The sequence below is a fragment of the Lucilia sericata genome, unplaced genomic scaffold (genome assembly GCF_015586225.1).
Source record: "Lucilia sericata isolate MDLA Ls3-8-SP2 unplaced genomic scaffold, ASM1558622v1 Contig001851F_arrow, whole genome shotgun sequence".
Taxonomy (NCBI): domain Eukaryota; kingdom Metazoa; phylum Arthropoda; class Insecta; order Diptera; family Calliphoridae; genus Lucilia; species Lucilia sericata.
This window is the reverse complement of record NW_023995745.1, coordinates 55,813-81,510: the sequence shown is the minus strand read 5'-3', so window position 1 is coordinate 81,510 and position 25,698 is coordinate 55,813. Positions and strand designations below refer to the sequence as shown.

Below are 25,698 nucleotides of genomic sequence, written 5' to 3'. Positions count from 1 at the left end.
TCTAGTTCTGTTCTAGTTCTGTTCTAGTTCTGTTCTAGTTCTGTTCTAGTTCTGTTCTAGTTCTGTTCTAGTTCTGTTCTAGTTCTGTTCTAGTTCTGTTCTAGTTCTGTTCTAGTCTGTTCTAGTTCTGTTCTAGTTCTGTTCTAGTTCTGTTCTAGTTCTGTTCTAGTTCTGTTCTAGTTCTGTTCTAGTTCTGTTCTAGTTCTGTTCTAGTTCTGTTCTAGTTCTGTTCTAGTTCTGTTCTAGTTCTGTTCTAGTTGTTCTAGTTCTGTTCTAGTTCTGTTCTAGTTCTGTTCTAGTTCTGTTCTAGTTCTGTTCTAGTGTTCTAGTTCTGTTCTAGTTCTGTTCTAGTTCTGTTCTAGTTCTGTTCTAGTTCTGTTCTAGTTCTGTTCTAGTTCTGTTCTAGTTCTGTTCTAGTTCTGTTCTAGTTCTGTTCTAGTTCTGTTCTAGTTCTGTTCTAGTTCTGTTCTAGTTCTGTTCTAGATCTGTTCTAGATCTGTTCTAGATCTGTTTTAGTTCTGTTCTAGTTCTGTTCTAGTTCTGTTCTAGTTCTGTTCTAGTTCCGTTCTAGTTTTGTTCTAGTTCTGTTCTTGTTCAGTTCTAGTTCTGTTCTAGTTCTGTTCTGTTTTAGTTCAGTTCTAATTCTGTTCTAGTTCTGTTTTTGTCCCCCACTGTTTCTTATTTTCCCACCAAAAACTAGAGCAAAACCACTACTATTATCAAAATTACTTAAGGGATTTATTACAAATTGAAAATAGGTTTAAATTATTATTACAAAATACTATCCAACAAGTAAGAACTGAAAGAAGCAGCAACAAATATTTAACAAAATTAACAAAAAATAATTAAATAAAATGTCTAGAAATTAACGCAGGTTAAATAATTACGAGGACAGTTAATTTCTATAGCGTTTTAAAGGCAACAATTAACAAAGAATAATGATTGTAAAGAAATGGCAAAAAGGAGGACAATAACAACAACAAAACAAACTGAACTACTTACTGCGACATTCGCCTTCAAATAATGAAAATTATAAAATTTCACTTTCGGTAAAGTAGGGTTTCTAATTGTTTTTTAATAAATTTAGCATAAAAGTAGTAGATTTAGTACTTTTTCCAAAAAAATATGATTTTATGGTAAAAATACTACTTTTTACCAATTTTTTAAAAAAGTACTTTTTACTACTATTTTAAAAAAGTACTTTTTACTACTATTTTAAACTTTAAAATTTTATGTTATTTTTTGCAATATAAATGCTATTAAGCAAAACTTTGTTAACAATTCATATTTTTCCTAATCGAAACCTCTTTTAGGCATATTTACTTAGTTACCTGAACAATAAATTTCTGAACAACATTTCTCATATATAAAACCACTTAAACCATTATCACTTTATACAACTCAAACAGTTACTAATACATTTGTTACCACACATCCTTCTTCCCTTTTCAACCTCAGCACGCCCTTATATTTTTTTTCACCACAATTTCCTTTCTAAACATGTATTAACAATACGAAAAATACCTCAATTTTTTATTGTCTCCTTTTTTTCAGCAATAAAATGAAAAACTACCACAATTTGTTAAAAAATTTTTCCGGCGTTTTATACTTTTACTTTTCTTTTTTTTCTCTGCACAAACCAAGTAAATGTTTAGAAACCGATGACATAAAAATATATTTTTGTTGTAAAAAAGTGTAAGAACGTGCTTAAGTTGTATTTTAAAACTTTACTATTTATTCTTCATTTTTTTATCACCCAATAGTCAGTTGTAGTAGTAGGTAGTTGTTGTTATTGTCCTATTATCACTACTCCTCATCACTATCCATTGTCATCATCATCATCTTCAACTTCTTCTACATTATTCTTATTTACTACAATTTTTATATGTTTAGAGAAATTTTTTAAAAAAATGTATGTAACGGAAATATTGAGTATGTGTTACACGTTTTTAATAAAATATTATCTAACAAAAATTTTATTTGAGTGTATGTCTATGTGTAGCTTTGATAGAGTCAAGATGTTTAGCAGTGATATCACTGACTTAAGTGTAAGAGTGATATTTTAGTTACTGGCTGCAGAGAATAGAATATAAATGACAAAATTTAACTTGAAAAAAGCTACAAAATAGATAGATAGATAGATAGATAGATAGATAGATAGATAGATAGATAGATAGATAGATAGATAGATAGATAGATAGATAGATAGATAGATAGATAGATAGATAGATAGATAGATAGATAGATAGATAGATAGATAGATAGATAGATAGATAGATAGATAGATAGATAGATAGATAGATAGATGGATAGATGGATAGATAGATAGATAGATAGATAGATAGATAGATAGATAGATAGATAGATAGATAGATAGATAGATAGATAGATAGATAGATAGATAGATAGATAGATAGATAGATAGATAGATAGATAGATAGATAGATAGATAGATAGATAGATAGATAGATAGATAGATAGATAGATAGATAGATAGAAATTTAGTTAGATAGATAGAAATTTAGTTAGATAGATAGAAAGTTAGTTAGTTAGTTAGTTAGTTAGTTAGTTAGTTAGTTAGTTAGTTAGTTAGTTAGTTAGTTAGTTAGTTAGTTAGTTAGTTAGTTAGTTAGATAGTTAGTTAGTTAGTTAGTTAGTTAGTTAGTTAGTTAGTTAGTTAGTTAGTTAGTTAGTTAGTTAGTTAGTTAGTTAGTTAGTTAGTTAGTTAGTTAGTTAGTTAGTAGTTAGTTAGTTAGTTAGTTAGTTAGTTAGTTAGTTAGTTAGTTAGTTAGTTAGTTAGTTAGTTAGTTAGTTAGTTAGTTAGTTAGTTAGTAGTTAGTTAGTTAGTTAGTTAGTTAGTTAGTTAGTTAGTTAGTTAGTTAGTTAGTTAGTTAGTTAGTTAGTAGTTAGTTAGTTAGTTAGTTAGTTAGTTAGTTAGTTAGTTAGTTAGTTAGTTAGTTAGTTAGTTAGTTAGTTAGTTAGTTAGTTAGTTAGTTAGTTAGTTAGTTAGTTAGTTAGTTAGTTAGTTAGTTAGTTAGTTAGTTAGTTAGTTAGTTAGTTAGTTAGTTAGTTAGTTAGTTAGTTAGTTAGTTAGTTATAATATTGATTTTTGTCAAAATATGTAACTTCAACTACACTTTTCACAAAAGTACTTCTCTACTACTATTTCGAAAAGTTGGAAGTTTTGTTTAAAACATGTTCAAATGTTTGTTAAAGGGTTTTCAAATAGTAATTTTCTGCTACTATTTAAAACTTTGGTATTTCTGTTAAAAATGTTTAAAACAATTATCAAATGGTTTTCTTTTGTTAAAAATGGCAATTTTAGTAAAATTTTAAAGTAGTAATATTTACTACTATTTTTAAAAAATACAAGTTTTTGAAAAAAGTTGGAAATTTCCAATAATAATGTTTTAAAGTGATTATTTCTGCTGAAAAATATAGTTTTAAACAATTTAGCAAAAACCACTTTTCTACTACTTTTTTAAAAAAGTCGATTTTAAGCCATATTTCAAGCTATTAAATATTTGTTTATTACTTTAAAGTGTGTTTGGTCTGTTCGAGCCCTCTTTTGACAGCTTTCTATGTGCTTTTATTAATAAAACTTAATTCATTTTCAAACCCTCATATAAAGAATAAATTAAACAAATGATTTTTAATAATATGTATATAATGCTGAAAGTAAACTTAATTTCTTAAGATGTTTATGCACAATCTAAAAGATAAAAGCCTTAACAAAGACTGTCTCTGTGAATGTGGTCATTTAGAGTGACATCCGGCGGAAATAAATAAAAACAAACTGTCTCTGTATGAGTGTAACTAAACTACCAGTAAAGATTTGCTTTTCAGCACACTAACTAAATAGAAAAATGTAAAACAACTTGTCAACAACAGATTTGTTGATAAAAACAAACTCTAGAAAATAAATTTTCTAACATTCTTTCTACATACATATAACTCTGGCAACTTATGCATATATCAACAAAACCAACCAACAGTAACGCACCAACAACTGCCAGCAACATTATAAAAACAAACAATTAGACCATAAAACAACATCAACTAACACTACCAAAACATCTAACAACAACATCAAAAGCTTAAATAGGAAACTACTCAAACAAACATGTTAATGAAACCACTGTCCTTTAACTATTGGCTAATTTTTAATTTGAAGTCCAAACTACTAACAATGACCCTGCTGCTAAAGACAAGTTTAAAACAAAAACATTATTTTAATATTTATCTCAATAAAATTGTCTACTGTCTACGTTTGTCATTGTTCGCTGTCTATGCCTTGATGTGGTTAGGTCTTTTTGATAGCGCCACCAAATTTACCGAAGCAGCTCCTCATATACGTTTAACACAACGCAACAATCATGCCAACATTTCGGAGTTATTGGATAATCTTTTACGTGGTTATGACAACAGCATACGACCAGGTTTTGGAGGTGAGTGTGCATCAACTTTTCAAAAGGGAAATTAAATTAAATGCTGGTATTAAATGCTATTTAGAGAGTAAATATTTGGTTAAAGTAAAGCAAGGTGTTTGTTTGTTGCCTTTAATCAGTAACATGCCGCTGTAATAGCAAATCAAATCAATTTAGTTAAATATTTATTTAATGTTAAGAAAATTACAAGAAAAACCTAGAGGTTTGAAAGTAAATAAAACTTAACATAGTCTAGGCGTATACTTAATATTTTCAACTAAGAGATTAATAAATATCAAGTATACGCCTTGTGAGCAAATAAAGCTTAACATAAGATTTGTTTAATATACTAGGTGTATGATTCATATTTTTCACCAAAATAAATAAATATTAAGTATACGTATTAAGTACAAAAGAAATTTCATTATAAGAGGCATGGAAAATTCAGGACTTTAGTACTATAATCTAAAGGCTAGTCTAAAGTCTAGTCTATAGTCTAGTCTAAAGTCTAGTCTATAGTCTAGTCTATAGTCTAGTCTATAGTCTAGTCTATAGTCTAGTCTATAGTCTAGTCTATAGTCTAGTCTATAGTCTAGTCTATAGTCTAGTCTATAGTCTAGTCTATAGTTAGTCTATAGTCAGTCTATAGGCTAGTCTATAGTAGTCTATAGTCTAGTCTATAGTCTAGCTATAGTCTAGTCTATAGTCTAGTCTATAGTCTAGTCTATAGGTCTAGTCTATAGTCTAGTCTATAGTCTAGTCTATAGTCTAGTCTATAGTCTAGTCTATAGTCTAGTCCTATAGTCTAGTCTATAGTCTAGTCTATAGTCTAGTCTATAGTCTAGTCTATAGTCTAGTCTATAGTCTAGTAGTCAGTCTATAGTCTAGTCTATAGTCTAGTCTATAGTCTAGTCTATAGTCTAGTCTATAGTCTAGTCTATAGTCTAGTCTATAGTCTAGTCTATAGTCTAGTCTATAGTCTATTCTATAGTTAGTCTATGTCTAGTCTATAGTCTAGTCTATAGTCTAGTCTATAGTCTAGTCTATAGTCTAGTCTATAGTCTAGGTCTATAGTTATAGTCTATAGTCTAGTCTATAGTCTAGTCTATAGTCTAGTCATAGTCTAGTCTATAGTCTAGTCTATAGTCTAGTCTATAGTACTAGTCTATAGTCTAGTCTATAGTCTAGTCTATAGTCTAGTCTATAGTCTAGTCTATGTCTACTATAGTCTAGTCTATAGTCTAGTCTATAGTCTAGTCTATAGTCTAGTCTATAGTCTAGTCTATAGTCTAGTCTATAGTCTAGTCTATAGTCTAGTCTATAGTCTAGTCTATAGTCTAGTCTATAGTCTTGTCTATAGTCTAGTCTAGTCTATAGTCTAGTCTATAGTCTAGTCTATAGTCTAGTCTATAGTCTAGTCTATAATCTAGTCTATAGTCTAGTCTATAGACTAGTCTATAGTCTAGTCTATAGTCAAGTCTATAGTCTAGTCTATAGTCTAGTCTATAGTCTAGTCTATAGTCTAGTCTATAGTCTAGTCTATAGTCTAGTCTATAGTCTAGTCTATAGTCTAGTCTATAGTCTAGTCTATAGTGTAGTCTATAGTCTAGTCTATAGTCTAGTCTATAGTCTAGTCTATAGTCTAGTCTATAGTCTAGTCTATAGTCTAGTCTATAGTCTAGTCTATAGTCTAGTCTATAGTCTAGTCTATAGTCTAGTCTAGTAGTCTAGTCTATTTTATAGATCAAAAATACTTTAATATGATTGATTTTATCAAAAATAATCATTTAGTGCATTTTTCAAATTGTGCTTTTTTACTACTATTTTTAAAACACACAAATTTTTAAAATAACTTCATTACAATTTTAAAAAAATGCTCAAATTCTTTATCTTATCAAAAATCACTTTTTGGGACATTCTTCAAATAGTAGTTTTTTTACTACTTTTCTACTACTATTTTGAAAAATATTAAATATTTTTCAATAATTTTAGAAATTATTTGTAGCAGTTTGAAAAATACATACAAATTTAGATTTGCTCAAAAAACTTGAATTTGTATACATTTAAAAAGTACTTTTCTACTACTATTTTATAAAAGTTCTTTTTTTGTGCGAAATTTGTAGTTTTACGCTAAAAACTAAGTTTCAAATGTTTTTTTTTTTTTAATTTTTTCCATCATTTACAGAAAGTACTTTTCTACTACTATTTCAAAAACTTTAATTTTTAATGCCAATTTGTTTCAAAATTAATAACAATATTCAGCCAATATTTTAAAATGTTAAATTTCTCAATAATATTCGTTTTTACACATTTCCCTAAAGTACTTTTCTACTACTATTTTGTAAAAGTTGATTTTATGCATGAAATTTGTATTTATACATTTTAAATGTTTGTTGTTTGTTAAAAACTTGAATTTTGTTATAGTTATTTTGTTGTTATTTTAAAATAGTAGTGTGTTACTATTTTTCTACTACTATTTTTTTAAATCATAATTTTTTCCAAAAATATCATTAGAAGTTGAAACAAATGTTTTTAAATGAATTATATTACTAAAAACTACATTTTTTGTACAGTTTCCAAAGAGTACTTTTCTACTACTATTTTAAAAAGTTCAAAATTTTTAGTATTGTGTTTAATTTTGTTAAATAATTTATTTTTAACCATTTTTACTAAAAAGTATTTTGCTACTACTATTTTGAGCTGATTTTTTAATTACTCTTACTTTTAATCCGTTATTATTGTTTATAAATTATCGAGATTTGCTTCAGTTTTTTGCAAAATTTACACTTTTTAATGACTTTGCAATAAACTTGCAAGTACAAGTATTGAGCTTTAAGTATAATGTATAAATTTTGCCTTGACTAATACATTAGCAAACATATCTTTGTGGAAATATGTGTGTCAGTATGTTCTCTTTATGAATATGTTAATATAATCTATATCCTGTACAAACATATAGACACACAAACAAACATAAATAAAATAGCGCTAAACGGAAATGTTAACTTGCTGTTATTAACTTAACTGTTGGAGGTTTGAAGCTCCCACTCTCTTATCTATACGCTGAAAGGAAATGTAGGTCTATGACTGGTAATCAAGTGTTTAGCAAAGATTCATTTGTGGGTTTTTCTGTTTTTTTGACGGAGATGGGCGGAATAATGGAATGCAATGAATATAAGGCGGATATAGATAATAGTTAATGCCTTCACCACTTTGGCTTTATATTCAATTTATGAAATTGGTCTTCTTTTTTTTGGAAGAGCTGTTAATACAATTACTTTAAGTAGTTATTATTTAATGTTTTAAAGGGATTTTTCAAACAAAAGAATGTTAAAGAATGAATAATGAATGGTGGGTATAAAAAGCAAGGTTAGTCATGAAAATCTGAAATTTCGTAAAATTTTGGTATATTTTTTTATCAAAATTAGGCAAATTTTTCAAAAAAGTACTTTTTAAAAAAAGGTACTATTCTGAAAAAATAACAAAAGTATTATAATTGAACTTAAACATGAATAATTTTGTTGAAATCAAGTATAAAATTAATTTTGAAAAAAGTACTTTTTTCAGAAATGAACCAAAAAAGTACTTTTGGTGGAAATTAAAAAAAGTACAGCCGAATATAATTATTATTCAGTTAGTCTTTAAGAAAAAGTAATATTTTATTAAAATTTGTTAAATAGTAGTAAATTTTCTACTACTTTTTTAGTAAAAAGTAGTAAAAAGTCACAAAAAAGACTCTAATTTTATTTATTTTGTTCAATTAATACTAAAAGTTTATAAAAAATTTAAAAAATACTTCAATTTAACCGTTTTAAAAATAGTAGTAGAAATACTACTTTTTTAAATTTTAACAAAATATCGAATTTTTTCTGCGGAAAATAATGGTTAATTACTTAGTCTTTGAGATTAAATAATAATTTTTGAAAATTTGTTAAAATGTAGTTAATTTTCTACTACTTTTTCAATAAAAGTATTAAAAAGTAACCAATATTACATTAATCTTATTTCTTTTGGTTGCTTTACAGTTAAAGTTTAAAAAATAATCAAATTTTGCCATTTTAAAAATAGTAGTAGATATACTACTTTTTTTAAAATGTCACAAATATTAAAATTTTTGGAAGGAATATAATTAGTCTTTAAGAAAATATTATATTTTATGAAAATTTCTTAAAACGTAGTAAATTTTCAACTACTTTTTTTTATTAAAAAGTAGTAAAAATAAACAAAAATTATTATAATGTTATTTCTTTTGGTACATTTATAGTTAAACTTTATAAAGTATTCTTAAAATAATAAAAAATTTTAATTTTAAAAATAGTAGTAAAAATACTACATTTTTAAAAATATTAGAAATATTAACTTTTTTATTCGGAATATAATTGTTTATCAATTAGTCTTTAAGAAAAAATAGTATTTTATGAAAATTTCTTAGAAAGTACTACACTTTCTACTACTTTTTAATAAAAAGTAGTGAAATGAGCGAAAATTACATTAATTTAATTTCTTTTGTTAAATTTATAGTAAAAGTTTATAAAGTAATTCAAAAATAAAATACTACTTTTTTAAAAAATTAGAAATGTCATATTTTTTTGTACGGAAAATAATTGTTTATTAATTATTCTTTGAAAAAAAAAAAAACAATATTTTATGAAAATTTTTTAAAATGTACTAAATTTTCTACTACTTTTTTAATAAAAAGTAATAAAAATCTAAAAATTAAAGTGAATTTATGTGGAACGTGAACAATAGTTTGAAAAAAAATTGTTATTTTTTAATTTTGAAAATAGTAGTAGAAATACTACTTTTTTCTAAAAAGTAAAAATTGTTCCCTATTACTAACCTTGAACTTAAAATAACTCATACGTATTGCCTGTATGAAAATAAATCATACACTTTTTCTTATTTTTTCTCTATTTAACCCTTAAAAATATGCTACAAATACTAAATACAATTTAAAATCTCTTTAGTTACTTATAGAAAAGCATAATTTTAATGAGTTTATGAAGAACCACATGAAGAGGATATTAACATTTAAACAATTTTATAAATTAACATTGAACATGATACTTGATTTATTGATTTTCTTTTTCAAAAAAGATACATGAATGTTTAATTAATCTTATATTTTTTTCTAATTTTAGGACCACCTGCTACCGTAGAGGTAGATATAATGGTGCGCAGTATGGGACCTATTTCGGAAGTTGATATGGTAAGATTTTACTCTTTCAATATTAAGCAAATTATTTCACAATTATTCAATCATTTCTCCAATTTCCCCTTTTCTTTTTTATATTTAGACTTATTCGATGGATTGTTATTTTCGTCAATCATGGGTGGATAAACGTTTGGCTTTCAAGGGTGCCCAAGATACATTGGCATTAAGTGTTTCAATGTTGGCACGTATTTGGAAACCAGATACATATTTCTACAATGGCAAACAAAGTTATTTGCATACGATAACAACACCAAATAAATTCGTTAGAATCTATCAGAATGGTAGGGTGTTGTATTCAAGTAGGTAAGTGTAACACAAATAAGAAAAAGAAAAAAGTACTTTTTTAAACAATTAGAGTTTTAAAGCAAGAGAAAAGAGAAATTAAAACCTATAAAATAAAGAATTTTATGAAATTTTAATATATTTTTATGAATTAAAGCATTTTTGATCAAAAAGTACTTTTTTGAAAAAGTAGCAAAAAAGTACTTTTTGGAAAATTTTCTAAAAATAACCCAATTGCAGTAAAATATACAATAATTTTATTAAAAATTTAGATTTTGAACAAATTTTGAAAAAGTACTTTTTTTGAAAAAGTACCAAAGAGACTTTTAGAGGAAAAAATTATAAAAGTAGTGTAATTTTTAATATTTTTGTCGTATTATATTTAAAGTTTATAAAACCTTTAGAAAACTATAATATTTTATGAGTTTAAAAATAGTAGTAGAAATACTACTTTTTAAAAACTATTGAAATTATAACATTTTTTTTTAACGAAATATGGTTTTTAATAACTTTTCTTTAAGGAAAAACAATATGTTATGAGAATTTGTTAAAAAGTATAAATTTTTTAGTACTTTTTGAAAAAGTACAAAATTTTTAAAATATAGCACATTTTATTGAACTTGCAACGTACCTTAGTTAGTTAGTTAGTTAGTTAGTTAGTTAGTTAGTAGTTAGTTAGTTATTAGTTAGTTAGTTAGTTATTAGTAGTTTAGTTAGTTAGTTAGTAGTTAGTTAGTTAGTTAGTTAGTTAGTTAGTTAGTTAGTTAGTTAGTTAGTTAGTTAGTTAGTTAGTTAGTTAGTTAGTTAGTAGTTAGTTAGTTAGTTCGTTAGTTAGTAGTTAGTTAGTTAGTTAGTTAGTTAGTAGTTAGTTAGTTAGTTAGTTAGTTAGTTAGTTAGTTAGTTAGTTAGTTAGTTAGTAGTTAGTTAGTTAGTTAGTTAGTTAGTTAGTAGTTAGTTAGTTAGTTAGTAGTTAGTTAGTTAGTTCGTTAGTTAGTTAGTTAGTTAGTTAGTTAGTTAGTTATTTAGTTAGTTTAGTTAGTTAGTTAGTTAGTTAGTAAAAAAATTAGTTAGTTAGTTAGTTAGTTAGTTAGTAGTAGTTAGTTAGGTTAGTTAGTTAGTTAGTTAGTTAGTTAGTTAGTTGTTAGTAGTTAGTTAGTAGTTAGTAGTTAGTTAGTTAGTTAGTTAGTTAGTTAGTCTCGTTCGTTCGTTCGTTCGTTCGTTCGTCGTTCGTTCGTTCGTTCGTTTCGTTCTTCGTTCGTTCGTTCGTTCGTTCGTTCGTTCGTTTCGTTCGTTCGTTCTTTCGTTCGTTCGTTCGTTCGTTCGTTCGTTCGTTCGTTCGTTCGTTCGTTCTTCGTTCGTTTCGTTTCGTTCGTTCGTTCGTTCGTCGTTCGTTCGTTCGTTCGTTTCGTTCGTTCGTTCGTTCGTTCGTTCGTTCGTTCGTTCGTTCTTCGTTCGTTCGTTTCGTTCGTTCGTTCGTTCGTTCGTTGTTCGTTTCGTTCTTCGTTCGTTCGTTTCGTTCGTTCGTTCTTCTTCGTTCGTTCGTTCGTTCGTTTCGTTCCTGCCCCCTCCTTTTTTTCTTCCCCTCTCCTCCCTTTTGTTCCCCGTCTTCCCTTCTCTCCCTCTTCTTTTTCTTTTCTTTTGCTCACCATTAAAGCTGGCTGTCCCATGAACTTGGAAGATTTTCCCATGGACATACAGAAATGTCCTTTAAAATTTGGCTCCTGTAAGTTTATTAAATTTCTTGTTTTCCACATTTTTACTATGATTTCCAAAATTAAGTTGTAAATTTTAAAATAACCATAAATATAAGCAATTTAAACATATTTTCATTTTTGCCTGCAAAAATTTTCCCAAAAAAAATGTAAACATTTCCTTTTAGAAATGGTAGACACATGTGTAAAGTTACATATACAAGTGTGAGTGTGTGATGTACATATGTATGTACATATATATGGATAACTGTTCAATGTTGTAATATTTGATGTTTAACAATCAAGACATCAAAAATCATTAAAATGACTGAACACCAAGTTAAAAACCAAAATAAACAGACACACACACACTGATAAACCAACATAAAAGTAACCAAAACCACCCACTATAAGCTAGTCTCTCAAGACTTCCTGCCCTTCCTCTTAGTACCAATCATTGTTAACGGAAATTGCCAATAATACACGCAATAAAGCCAACATACACACACTCGCACACAATTGCACAATTTTTTTTTTTTGTACATTTGCTAGATTCATTTTTGTAGTATTGAGCAATGAGTTTTCTCCCCTTTTTCCTTTTTGTACATTTATTATAGTTGTGTAGTCAACATGTCTATAAAAAAGTATGACAATAAATGTTAATAGTATAATGTTGTGTGTGTGTGTGTGAAAAAGAATTCTGTGTGTTTGATAAATTTTTTTAAATATTTATGTCAATATGAGTCAATAACATTTATGATGTACAAATCGGTTTTTTAATATTATTCTCTACCCTCCCCCTTTATTTGTTATTAAATGACAATACCTAAGAGAATTTTGTTGTAGTGAACAAATATTGTTGTGTGTGTGTACAATTTTTAAATGAAACTCATTAAGGTAGAAGACAAGAAAAAATATTGAAACAAAAAATGCATCAAAATGATATATGAGTTGGGAAATAAGTACTTTTTACATGAAAAGATTTCATAAATTTAAAATACCAAAAAACTTAGGTACTTTTCAGAAAAATTGTACAAAAAGTACTTTTTGTAAAATCTTCATTTTAACATAAATCTATTGAAAACTAAACAGTAATAACATTTTTAAGATACTTGAAGAAAAAAAACGTTTGCAAAAAAACCAAAAAAGTACTATTTTAAAAAAGTACTTTTTCCATATTATGTTTTTGAATAGCTCTAAACTATTATAAAGAAATTTTACATATTTCGTATTTTTTTTATATTTTTAGAAAAGTACCAAAATAGTACTCTCTTAAAAAAGTACTTTTTTCCACATTATCCTTGTAATGGCTAAATAGAAAGAAAAACCACTATTTAAAAATAAATTTTTATTAAAACTATTTTTAAATAAAGTACCAAAAAAGTACTTTAACAAAGGAAGCATTATTTGACTAACTAACTAACTAACTAACTAACTAACTAACTAACTAACTACTAACTAACTAACTAACTAACTAACTCCACTAACTACTAACTAACTAACTAACTAACTAACTAACTAACTAACTAACTACTAACTAACTAACTAACTACTAACTAACTAACTAACTAACTACTACTAACTAACTAACTAACTAACTAACTAACTACCTAACTAACTACTAACTAACTAACTAACTAACTAACTAACTAACTAACTAACTACTAACTAACTAACAACTAACTAACTAACTAACTACTAACTAACTAACTAACTAACTAACTAACTACTAACTAACTAACTAACTAACTAACTAACTAACTAACTACTAACTAACTAACTAACTAACTAACTAACTAAACTAACTAACTAACTAACTAACTAACTAACTAACTAACTAACGACTAACTAACTAACTAACTAACTAACTAACTAACTAACTAACTAACTAACTACTAACTAACTAACTACTAACTAACTAACTAACTAACTAACTAACTAACTAACTAACTAACTAACTAACTAACTAACTAACTAACTAACTAACTAACTAACTAACTAACTAACTAACTAACTAACACTAACTAACTACTTACTACGAAGTTTTGCAACTTCGTTTAACTTTCAAAATGCCCAAAAGTATGCAACCTTCTTAAAATTTGACTTCATATTTTCCTTAAATATAGACTAGTTTAAATCCTCTTAACAAATTCCCCTTAAGGTATGCAATACTTTCTTTATTACCTATTAAAACAACTTTTGGTCATTGTTTGGTTCACTCTGCCTATAAAAGTATGCAACAATTTTTAGCCTCATACAAAATGTATAAACCTCCTGAAATTTGTGTTTAAATTTTTTAAGCGGCCTAAAGAATAACAAACTAACTTAAACTGACCTTTTTAAATAAATTTTTTAATTTTCTTTTAATATACATATTTAAGATTCTTTTAGCACGGCATCAGGGCAAATCTCTAATAGTTTATTTTAAGCCTTAAATATAATAAAAAACGACTAAATGGCTGAATGACTTTATGAAACAGAAAATGCTTATGGAATGTACAAGTTTTTCATCTTAAAACCAAACAATTATTTGTTATTCAACAGTTATAACTAGCTAGTGATGATAACAAAAGCTTAAACAGGCTCTTAATCTTGCAGTTTCTTTCCTTTTCCCTGCCGCTACAAGCATTTGAGAAACGTTGTCCTTATAAATATGAAAATATAATCGTTAACGTTTGAATGTGTTGATGCTGCTGCTGGTGGTTTGAATATGATTATGTGAACCTTGTGTTTGTATCCTTGTTGGGAACCGTAGCATTCACTTACGATTGCCTGTATTACGAGGATGTTGGGGTGATATAAAAAATGAATATTAGTTTTACATGTTTAAAATTATTTAAGCATACATGCTTGATTTCATGGTTTATTTCCAGCTAAAGATTTTTGTTATTTTTTTTTTTTTTTGTTCTTTTTCTTAAAATAAAGCTGTGCTATGCTTTCCAAAAAGAACAATAGATAATGAGTTTATATTATGAAATAATACATTCTGAAGTAGTTTGGCCTGTCGGTATATTTCTTTTTTATGTTTTTGTTTCCAAAATTCTAAACATTTATTTAGTTAAGGCTAAAAATAGGTCATGATTAGTTTAGAAAGACAATGAATTGTTATATTTGCTGAAAAGCCCCTTAAAGTAGGCAATGATTTTGTTAATGACTAAGACGTGCTCTATAAAAGAAATTAGAATAGTTTAAAAATAACATGCTTAGACTTTGAAAAAAATAGTGCCACAAAATGTTCTTTTATTAAAGCAAAAATTTAAAGGCCATTATCAAGTGTATAAGTAAAAAGTGTTGCATACTTAAAGGGTGACTAATTAAAAGCATTCAAAAGTAAACTATTTAAAGCAAGTAAAAAGTATTAACTGTTCAAAATTACTTTCAAAAACATTCTGCCTTAAATTATACTACAAAAAATTATGTTTCCTAGAATATGTTGCCTTGTTTTGGGCAATTTTTTTTAAAACACTACTTTTAGGGTACATTTTTATAGGAAACAAACTATTGCATATATTTTAGGCAATAGTTAGCTTTTATCCAATTTCCCCTGCTAATATATATAATTCCCAAAAATTTTTTAAAAATCCCCAAAAAAATATTTTTAATATTTTAGTAAAATTTTAAAATAATTTTGATATTTTCTTTAACTTTCTTAATCAAAATCAGCTGAAATGTTTTGGTTTTAAATTTTGATAACCTTTTTTGACTATCCCCAGCAGAAATTTTGAATTCCACAAAAAATTTCGAAAATCCCTTTTAAATTTTTGAAAATTTTAAAGCAATTTTATTTGTAATATCCTTATAAAACATTAAAAAAAAAACTATTTTGTGTGTTCCCGGCAAAAAAAATTCAAATTCCCAAAAATAAATTCAAAATCCCTACTTTATATATTTCACTTTTTTGGTTAGTTTATCAAGGATAAACCTTATTTTCAATCGAAATTCACTTAAACTAATTAATTTTTCAACTTTCTCGGTCAATATTTTGAATTCCCAAGAAATTTTTCAAAATACCCAATTGAAAATGTTTTACTTTTTAGATAATTTCAACTCTAAACACCCTATTATATAAAATTTGCAAAATTTTCCTTACATTAATTTTGTTTTGGAACCTCCCCGGCAAAAATTTTAAATTCCCAAAAACATTTCTAAAATCCCCTGTCTAAAAAATTTGACTTTTAGACAATTTTAAGTTAAATATCCTATTTTTTGGAAAATTATTCATTTCTTCCCTCAAATTTCCTTTGTTTTTAGACTTCTCCGCCAAAAATTTCAATTCCCAAACAATTTTTCAAAATCCCCATTTGAAAAATTTTAAATTTTTAGGCAATTTTAAGCCAAAAAAAATCGTGTTTTATAGAAATTTTGCAAAATGTTGTACATATTTCTTTAGTATTTCAACTTCCTCGTCTAAAATTTTAAATTCCCAAGAAAATTTTTAAAATCCCCAGGTTATTTATTTATTTAATTTAAGTTTTGAATTTTCAAGCAATTTTACTTCAATATTTTTTTATAGAAATTTTTATTTTATAGAAATTTTGCAAAATTTTCTACAAATTTATTTTGTTTTTCGACTTCCCCAGCATAAAATTTAAAATTCCCAAGAAATTTTCGAAAATCCCCAAGTAAAAAAGTTAGCTTTTTTAGGTTATTTTAACTACAAAAGTCATATTTTAAAGAAAATTAAACAATTTTCCAATTTATTTCCTGTTTTACAACTTCCCCAGTCAAAATTTTAAATTCCTAAGAAATTTTCTAAAATCCCCAATACACAAATTTTGATTTTTTAGGCAATTTTTAGTCAATAAGTAGTTTTTTTTTTAGAAAACTCACAAAACTTTGCTCAAATTTCTTTTGTTTTTGAACTTCCCCGGCCAAAATTTGAAATTCCCAAGAAATTTTCTAAAATCCCCATTTAATTTAAATTTTAATTTTTTAATAATTTTAAATCTAAAAATCGTATTTAAAAAAAAATTACTAAAATTTTCCAATTTGTTTTTGTTGTACAACTTCCGTGGTTAAAATTTTAAATTCCCAAAAAAATGTCAAAATCCCCAAATGAAAATTTTTGAGGTTTTTTGTAATTTTTATTAAAAAAATTTTATTTTATAGAAATTTAACATAATATTTCTCAACTTTTTGTTTGTTTTCAACCTCCCCGGTCGAAATTTTAAATTCCCAAAAAATTTTTCAAAATCCCCAATTTAAAAATTTTATCTTTTTAGTTAATTTAAAGCAAAAATAGGCAGTTTGTATGGATTAAATCATAAATTATTACTTTCTCACAAAAATTGTAGCAAAATTTTATAGTTATCTGCCAAAAAAAGTTTTTATTTTTTTCTAATTATTGATTAAATAAACAATTAAGAATCTTAAGCTAATTGTTTTTTTAACAAAAATTTTATAAATAAAGTTTTTTTGTGTACATTGTAAAACACTGTTAATTTGTTTATTATTTAATAAAAAAGTGTTTTGCTTACTTTGGGACGTCCAAATAAAACCGCAATGCAAAACAAACAATATTGAGAAAAAAAAATTCTGAAAATTTTGCTTACTGCATGAATTTTGTAATATTTTGTTTCCAATCTATAAAAACCATTAAAGCTAAAAGTTTTTATTCTATTTATTGCCAGTTTTTCCGAGTTTTTTTTCTGCTTTTGTTTTTTGTTTATTATTTAACAATATTTCCCTTTAACGTTTTTTTACTTTATGTATGCATGTATGTATGTGTGTGTGTATTTGTGTGTTTAAATGTTTTGTATTTGTTTATTCTACTTTTGTTAGTTGGTTATACCACTGCCGATGTTATCTATCGCTGGAATAAAGAACGACCAGCTGTGGCCATAGCTGAGGATATGAAATTGTCACAATTTGATTTGGTCGATTGTCCGGCTGGTAATATAACGGATGTTGTTTACAAAGCAGCCGCACCCAATTACCAAAATGTCATTGATGAAAACAACTATAAGCGTAGACAACAACAATTACAACAGCAGCAACAACAACAACAGCATCAACATTCCCTACAACAGCCATACCTACAACAGCAGCAGCCTCAACAACATCAACAGGATGCTACAAAAAATAGTAAAATTTTAACAACATTTGCTGGACCGGCAGCAAAAAATCAACATGTACGCGGTACTGGCATACAACTGGATAAGACAGCTGCCTTTGATAAGCATGGTCAGAGTATACGTTTGGAAACGTCACAGACTTGTAAGTTCCAAAAATAAGTAAATTTCTTTCAAATTTTAAACACCAATTTTAGTTACTCCTATAAATATGCTTTTAAAACTATTATGTTTTTACACAAAATGTTGCCTATTTTTTGTTTAACCAAAAATACCTACTACCCGCCTTAAAGTATACTGCATACAAGTTTAAAATTGCTAAAAATAGACTAAACCAATAAGCTCTCGCCACAAGTTAAAAAATAAATTCAATTAAGTGAATTGCACTTTATAAAATATCCCCTAAAATATGCAATACACAGCAAATACTATAATATTAACCCCTTAAGAAGCCAAACATCATGGGTACAAAATCCCAAAAATCAGATTTAAATAACAACAATTAACTTTTTTCTAACTTTAATAAACTATATCAAACATTTTAATACTTCCACGGTAAAAAATTGAAATTCCTAGAAAATTTTAAAAATTCCCCAATGTAAACATTAAAAAAAAAAGTACATTTTTGTACTTCCCCAACAAAAATTTTAAATTCCTAAAAAAAAAATTCAAAATCCCCTCAAACATTCTTTTAAATCTTTCACGCAATTTTTTTTAAAAATTAGTTATTTCAACTAAAAAGCATTGGGAACAATATTTTTACACTTCCCCGGAAAAAAATTTAAATTCCTAAAAAAAAAATTCCAAAATATGTATTTTTAAAACTTTTTTAGAGTTTTCTAGATTTTTCAATAAAATTTTATTAAAAAGTACTTATTTTAATTAAAAAAGGATTGACTTTGATATTACTCGACTTCCCCGGTAAAAATTTAAAATTCCTAAAAAAATTTCAAAAATCCCCCCAAGTTAATATGAAAAAATCAACTTTTAAACTTAACAATCAATATTTTTCTTAATTTATGAAACTATTTCATACATTTTGTGTTTCCCCTGCAAAAATTTTAAATTCCTAAAATGTTTTTTAAAATCCCCATTTTTATTCCTAGATTTTATAATGAAAATTTCATAAAAAAAATTTTATTTTAACTAGAAAAGGATTGGCGTCATTGTTTTTACACTTCCCCGGCTTAAATTTCAAATTGCCCAAAAAAAATTTTAAATTCCTAAAAAAATGGCAAAAATCCCCTCAAACTAATTTTATGACTTTACTCAGTTTTTTAGCAAATTTCTTTAAAAAGTAGTTATTTTAATTAAAAATCGATTGGCCTCGTTATATTTACACTTCCCCAGTTTAAATTTCAAATTCCCAAGTTTTTCGTTTAAATCCCCCCGAATGTTTTTTGGTATTAACATAAAATTGTCCACATAATTTTATTATAAAATCAATAGTTTAATTGCAAATAGTAAGGTTTTATTATTTTTACACTTCCCCGGCTAAAGTTTTAAATTCCCAAAAAAAAATTCAAAAATCCCCCCAAGAAAAATTATGATTTTCCTTAATTTTTTACTTAAATTTCTTTAAAAAGTATTTATTTTAATTAAAAAATAATTTGCGTCATTGTTTTTACTCTTCCCTGACTTAAATTTCAAATTCCCATATTTTTCTTTTAAATCCCCAGAATGTTTTTTTTTTGGTATTTTTTCAAAATTTTCACATAAATTCTGTTATAAAATCAATAGTTTAATTGTAAATAGCATAGTTTTACTGTTTTTACACTTCCCCGGTTAAAGTTTTAAATTCCCAAAAAAATTTCAAAAATCCCCAATTTTTTCTTATTTTCCTTAATTTTTTTCTGGGAAATTTCATTTAAAAATATTTATTTAAATTAATTTTTCACTTCCCCGACTTAAATTTCAAATTCCCAATTTTTTTTTAACCTTTCACACTTCCCCAGTTTATGTAACGAATTCCCAAACAAATTTATAAATTCTACAAATTTAAAAAAAGGGGAAGAATATAAAAAAAATTTCATCAAAAGTAGTATTTTTATTAGTAACCCATTGATTTCATTATTTTTACACTTCCCCGGCAAAAATTTAAAATTCCTAAAAAAAAATTTAAAATTCCCAAATTGCTCTTTTTATATGAGAAAAATTTATAATTTTATTAGAAATACGTTTCCTTCATCATTTTTATGTTCCCCCATGATAAAATTTTGAATTCCCAAACAAATTTACAAAATCCCCAAATTCCCCTTTTTAAGAAAATGGCATTAAATTGTTGTAATTTTATTGGAAATCATTTTTATGTTTCCCCAGGCAAAAATTTTGAATTCCCAAAAATTTCACATTCCGAAAAATATTTTCAAAAATCCCCAAATTCCCCTTTTGAAGAAAATGGCATTAAATTGTTGACATTTTATTGGAAATACGATTCCCTCATCATTTTTAAGTTTTCCCAGGCAAAAACTTTGAATTCCCAAACAAATATGTATTTAAAATCCCCAAAATTTATTTAGCACTTTCTATTAAAAATGCTGTCAAAAAATAAGTTAAAACCATAAAAATATTAACATTTGTTAAATTTTTTCACTTCCCCAGCGTTTATAAGCTTCCCCAGTTAAAGTTTTAAATTCCCATAAAAAGTCAAATATCCCCAAATTCCTTATTTTTTCAGAAAAATTCATTAAATTATTGAAATTTTATTAGAAATACATTTCCTTCATAATTTTTAAGTTTCCCCATACAAAAATTCTAAATTCCCAAAAAATTTTCAAAAATCCCCAAAATTTATTTTGTATTTTTTATTAAAAAATTCTATCAAAAAGTCAGTTAAAACTATAAAAATATTAATATTTGCTAAGTTTTTTCACTTCCCCAGCGTTTATAAGCTTTCCCAATTAAAATTTTAAATTCACCCATAAAAAGTCAAAAATACCCAAAAATTTCCCGTTTCTTAGAAAATGTCATTAAATTATTGATTTTTTTATTAGAAATACATTTACTTTATAATTTTTATGTTTCCCCAGGCAATAATTTTGAATTCCCAAAATTTTTTCAACAATCCCCAAAATTTATTTTGCACTTTTTATTAAAAATTCTAGCAAAATATATGTTTAAACTATAAAAATATTAATATTTGTTAAATTTTTTCACTTCCCCAGCAATAACTTTAAATTCCCAAAAATTTCGCAAAAATCCCCCGATTTAATATTTCATGTTTCGTCCCATATTATCAACAAAATCATGAAATAATCTTTAGAAATCTTATATTTTTGCGAATTTTGTACTTCCCCGTTTAAAATCCTTAAACTTATACCAAAGTACACCTTTATCAGCTTAAGGGTTAAATTATGCTCTGTTCATGTAAATCACGTAATTTTTAACTTATTTAACGTTTCATTGTATAAATCAACAATTTTCTTTAAATATTTACACACACATTATTACATGTGTCATTAACATAGCAATTTAAAAGGTAATTGTGTAAAAAAGCAGAGAAAAAGAAAAATAAAATCAATTTTTTTGCCATTTTTGTTGCATTACCAATAATTATGATTTTTCATATCAATTAAGGTCATTTAAATTGTACGTACATATGCACGCCTTTTATAACTGTCTCGTGTATTGCCATGAATGACAATGATGGTAGGGTGTTGGTGGGAGGCAGGTGGTTTTCCAAGATGTACCATCTATAAATATAACTTGAGTGTTACAACGATGATAAATTGGATTTATACATTTTGTGTGTATGTACTTATAAAGCTGTAAACTAAAATCAATTTTGTTAATTAGACAAATTGAACACATTACGGAAACCATCATCTTATTACACTCAAGTTGAGGTAACTCAAGCTAAAAGTTATAATTTAAGGGATTCTTGTAATATTACAAATTATTTACAAATAACGAAAACTTAAAGAATAGTTGAAAATATTTTTTTTAATATCGACATTTTTATAGCAATTCTAAACTTCCCCCTCAAAAAAATTAAATTCCCAAAAATATTTTAAAAATCCCCACTTTTTTAAAACACATTAAAACAGCTTTCTTATAGTATTAAAAGCTTTCTGATCTAAATTACACCAATTTTACACATTTTCAAGTTTCCCCGTTCAATATTTTAAATTCCCAAATCAATTTTAAAAATCCCCACTTTTTAAAAAATCATTAAAAATGCTTTTTTAAATCGCAAATAAGTTTTCCTCATTAAAAATGTTTCATGTTCACAAATTTTTATATTTCCCCGCCAAAATTTCTAAATTCCCAAATAATTTTTAAAAAATCCCAACTTTTTGAAAACTTGTTTTGTTGTAAATTATGTACTACCTCAGCAAAAATATTTCATTTTTGTGTTTCCCCGGCAAAAATTTTAAATTCCCAAAAAAAATCCCAAATCCCCCACAAAATTTTGAAAATTTTAATCTTAATTTGGCTTCAAAAATCCAAAAATTTGTAAGAAAAATATCTAAAAATCATAAAAATTTTGTTATTTGTACTTCCCCGGCTTAAATTTTAAATTCCCAAAAATATTTTAAAAATTCCCACTTTAAAAAAAAATATTAAAAATTCTTTCTTAAATCAAAAATAAGTTTTCCCTATTAAAAATATTTCACTTTCACAAATGTTTGAATTTCCCCGATAAAAATTTTAAATTCCCAAGTAAATTTTAAAAATTCCCACTTTTCAAAAAATCACTAAAAAGGTTTTCTGATACGTATTATACGTTTTATCAGTTAAAATATTTATTTTTCATGTTTCCCTGCAAACAATTTTAAATTCCCAAAGAAATTTCCAAATCCCCCATAAAAATTTTTAAAATTTAAAACTTAATTTTACTTTAAAATGCCAAACATTTCTAAAAAAAATCACTAGAGATCATAATAGGTTTGTTATTTGCACTTCCCCGGCTAAAATTTTAAATTCCCAAAAATATTTTAAAAATTCCCACTTTAAAAAAAATATTAAAAATTCTTTCTTAAATCAAAAATAAGTTTTCCCTATTAAAAATATTTCAGTTTCACAAATGTTTGAATTTCCCCGATAAAAATTTTAAATTCCCAAATAAATTTTAAAAATTCCCACCTTTAAAAAATTCACTAAAAAGTTTTTCTATTACATATTATAAGTTTTTTCAGTTCAAATATTTAATATTTGTATTTCCCCAGAAAAAAATTTTAAATTCCCAAAGAAATTTCCAAAATCCCCCAACAAATTTTTAAAATTTAAATCTTAAATTTGCTATAAAAAACCAAACATTTCTAAAAAAAACACTAGAAATCATAATAGATTTGTTATTTTCACTTCCCCGGCTAAAATTTTAAATTCCCAAAAAATATTTCAAAAATTCCCACTTTCAAAAATTCATTAAAAATTCTTTCTTAAATCAAAAACAAGCTTTCTTCATTAAAAATATTTCATATTCACAAATTTTTAAGTTTCCCCGGCAAAATTTCTAAATTCCCAAAACAATTTCAAAAATCCCCACTTTTTAAAAATTCACTAAAAAAGTTTTCTATTACGAATTTTACGTTTTTTTAGTTAAAATATTAAATTTTTGTGTTTTCCCGGCATAAATTTTACCTTTTGCCGTTTTCCCCAATTTACAAAAAATCTTTCAAAATCCACTTTTCACTTTTTAGCCGAATACTCCATGTTGATGGTGAACTTCCATTTACAACGTCACATGGGCAACTTTTTGATACAAGTCTATGGTCCTTGCTGTCTTCTAGTGGTCTTATCATGGGTCTCTTTCTGGTTGAATCGTGAGGCTACCGCTGATCGTGTTTCTCTGGGCATAACCACCGTTTTGACCATGACTTTCTTGGGTCTGGAGGCCCGCACCGATCTACCCAAGGTGCCCTATCCTACAGCTTTGGACTTTTTTGTTTTCCTCTCTTTTGCCTTCATCTTCGCCACCATTTTACAATTCGCTGTGGTTCACTATTTCACCAAATATGGATCGGGCGAATGCTACTTTATCATCGAAGAAATGGAATCGGATACAGAATCGGAAATGTTGGAAAGTCAAACGGGTAATAGAAGTGATATGGAATCGGAATTTGCCACTAGTACAGAATCGAAAATCTATGAGGTTATTCCCTTGTCCATGTGTTCCATCAATATACCGCAACGTCGGGAATCGTCGAGAAGAAAACGTAGACGTTCGGAGGAGCGTAAGTTCAAGGGAAAATGGGGTTTTTGGCGTAATCTGGCTGAATGTTTAAATTGGCCCTGTTGGAAGAGTAGCCAAGGGAGGAGGCATAAAGCTCGATTTGATATTTCCGAGGATGAAGATGATGAGGAACAGCACTTGAGATCAAATGAAGGTTAGAGAAGCTTAAAAAAGCTTTAAACTTAAAAATAAAGTAAACATTTTCCTTTTACAGATTCTACACCCCGCAAACTTTCGGGACGTCGTCGCATGTCCTATTATCGCCGTGAAGAACTAGAAGCTCGCCGCAAGGGCAAACGCACACCCCAATATAATTCGGTCTCAAAAATAGATCGCGCCTCGCGTATTGTCTTTCCCATTTTATTCATTGTCATTAATGTTTTCTATTGGTATGGTTATCTATCGCGCAGTTCACGCATTTTGGCCCACAGTAATACGACCACCTGATGTTATCTTTTAGCAATTTAGGTGTTTAAATTAAAGAAATCTTGGCAAATTTACAATTAAGGCAGATGGGGTTTTGAGAGGAAAAATCGGGTCAATGGATTATGGGATCAAAGTTGTTCAACTTATTTACTTTATGCTGCTACTGCTTTAATCTTTACTGCTATGAAATATGATTTCTTTAAACTAAATTGCTAATTTACCGAAATACAACTACAAACACACAATCATCAACAGTTCAAATTTAAGTTAAAAAAAAGCTTTCGGAAAAAGCTTTAAATATTTTAAAAGATAATAAACTCATTAAGCTATAATTTAGTTAAAAAACTATTATTTAAGTTAAAGCTTTTGCAAAATTTAAAATTAGTTAATTTATTATTTCAATTAATAAAGCTTTACAAAAAAGCTTTTCAAACATTAAATTCTATTCTATTATAATAAAAATATGTTAAATGTAAGTTTTGAAATATGTTATAAACATTACCAAAATCTTTAGGTTTGAAATTAAGAAAATTCCTTACCAGAAGCTTAAAAGCTTTTGTTTATAAAATTGCCATAAGGTATATGGGGAAAGCTTTAGTTTGCAATATAGGTAAATTATGTTAAAATAATCAGTTAAAACAAATATTCTTTGAATTTATGTTGAATTAATAAAAGCTCTAATGAAAGCTTAAGTTAGCTTAAAGCTTTTTAAAGAAAAACTTAGTAAACTCTATCATAGTTAATTTTTAACAAACATATTTTAAATTTAAGTTAAGGGAAAAAGCTCTATAAAAAGCTTTTGCAAAAATTAAGGCAAGTAAATGTTAATTTTTAAATAAAGTTAATGTTAAACCATAATTTTAGACCATAAAGTTAAAAATTATTGAAATCAAAGCAATAATCAAAAGCTTTCACAAAAGCTCTTGCTATTTAAGCAATAAACTTAAAGCTTAACAGAAAACAAAAGCTAGGTTTAAAAATTGTGTAGTTCAAGCTGTTGCTTAAAATTAAAGCAATAAACTTAATGCTTTAGTAAAAGCAAAAAGCTCATGATATAAAATCAATTAACTTAAAGCTTTAATGAAGTCAAAAGCTTTTGAAATCAAAGCTATAAACTTAAAGCTTTCACTAAAGCAAAAGCTCTTGATTCTAAAACAATAATAATGAAGTCAAAAGCTCTAGAAATCAACACAATAAAAAAAGCTCTTGCAGTCAAAGTAACAAATTACAAACTATATATTAAAAGAGCTTTAAATTAATCTTATGTTATTTAAGTAAAAACTTTAATTTGTAGGCAAAAATGTTCTAAAGTTATGTAAAAGTGTTATTAGAAAGTTTAAAAGGAGAAGCTTTCATTTTAAATTAAAAGCTTTCTAAGTTTTAAAACGAAAAACATTCAAACGACAATTAA

General features: G+C 26.4%; 1 protein-coding gene across 1 annotated transcript; it reads left to right on the top strand.

The window, feature by feature from the left end:
- The first annotated feature begins 3,746 nt into the window (after positions 1–3,746).
- Positions 3,747–25,683, top strand: LOC119612863 (gamma-aminobutyric acid receptor alpha-like). The gene is made up of 7 exons (XM_037968745.1): positions 3,747–4,448; positions 9,569–9,636; positions 9,725–9,945; positions 11,565–11,647; positions 17,397–17,831; positions 23,329–24,015; positions 24,076–25,683. The coding sequence occupies exons 1-7, from the start codon at positions 4,124–4,126 to the stop codon at positions 24,306–24,308; spliced, it is 2,052 nt and encodes a 683-aa protein (XP_037824673.1). The 5' UTR covers positions 3,747–4,123; the 3' UTR covers positions 24,309–25,683.
- Positions 25,684–25,698: the final 15 nt, after the last annotated feature.

Bases quoted from the DNA above. Each gene is read 5' to 3' on its own strand.
- LOC119612863 (XM_037968745.1), top strand. From the start codon at position 4,124: ATGTTAATGAAACCACTGTCCTTTAACTATTGGCTAATTTTTAATTTG. The intron at 9,946-11,564 runs GTAAGTGTAACA...TTCTTTTCTTTT, and splicing joins AGGGTGTTGTATTCAAGTAG to GCTCACCATTAAAGCTGGCT. The intron at 11,648-17,396 runs GTAAGTTTATTA...TACTTTTGTTAG, and splicing joins TCCTTTAAAATTTGGCTCCT to TTGGTTATACCACTGCCGAT.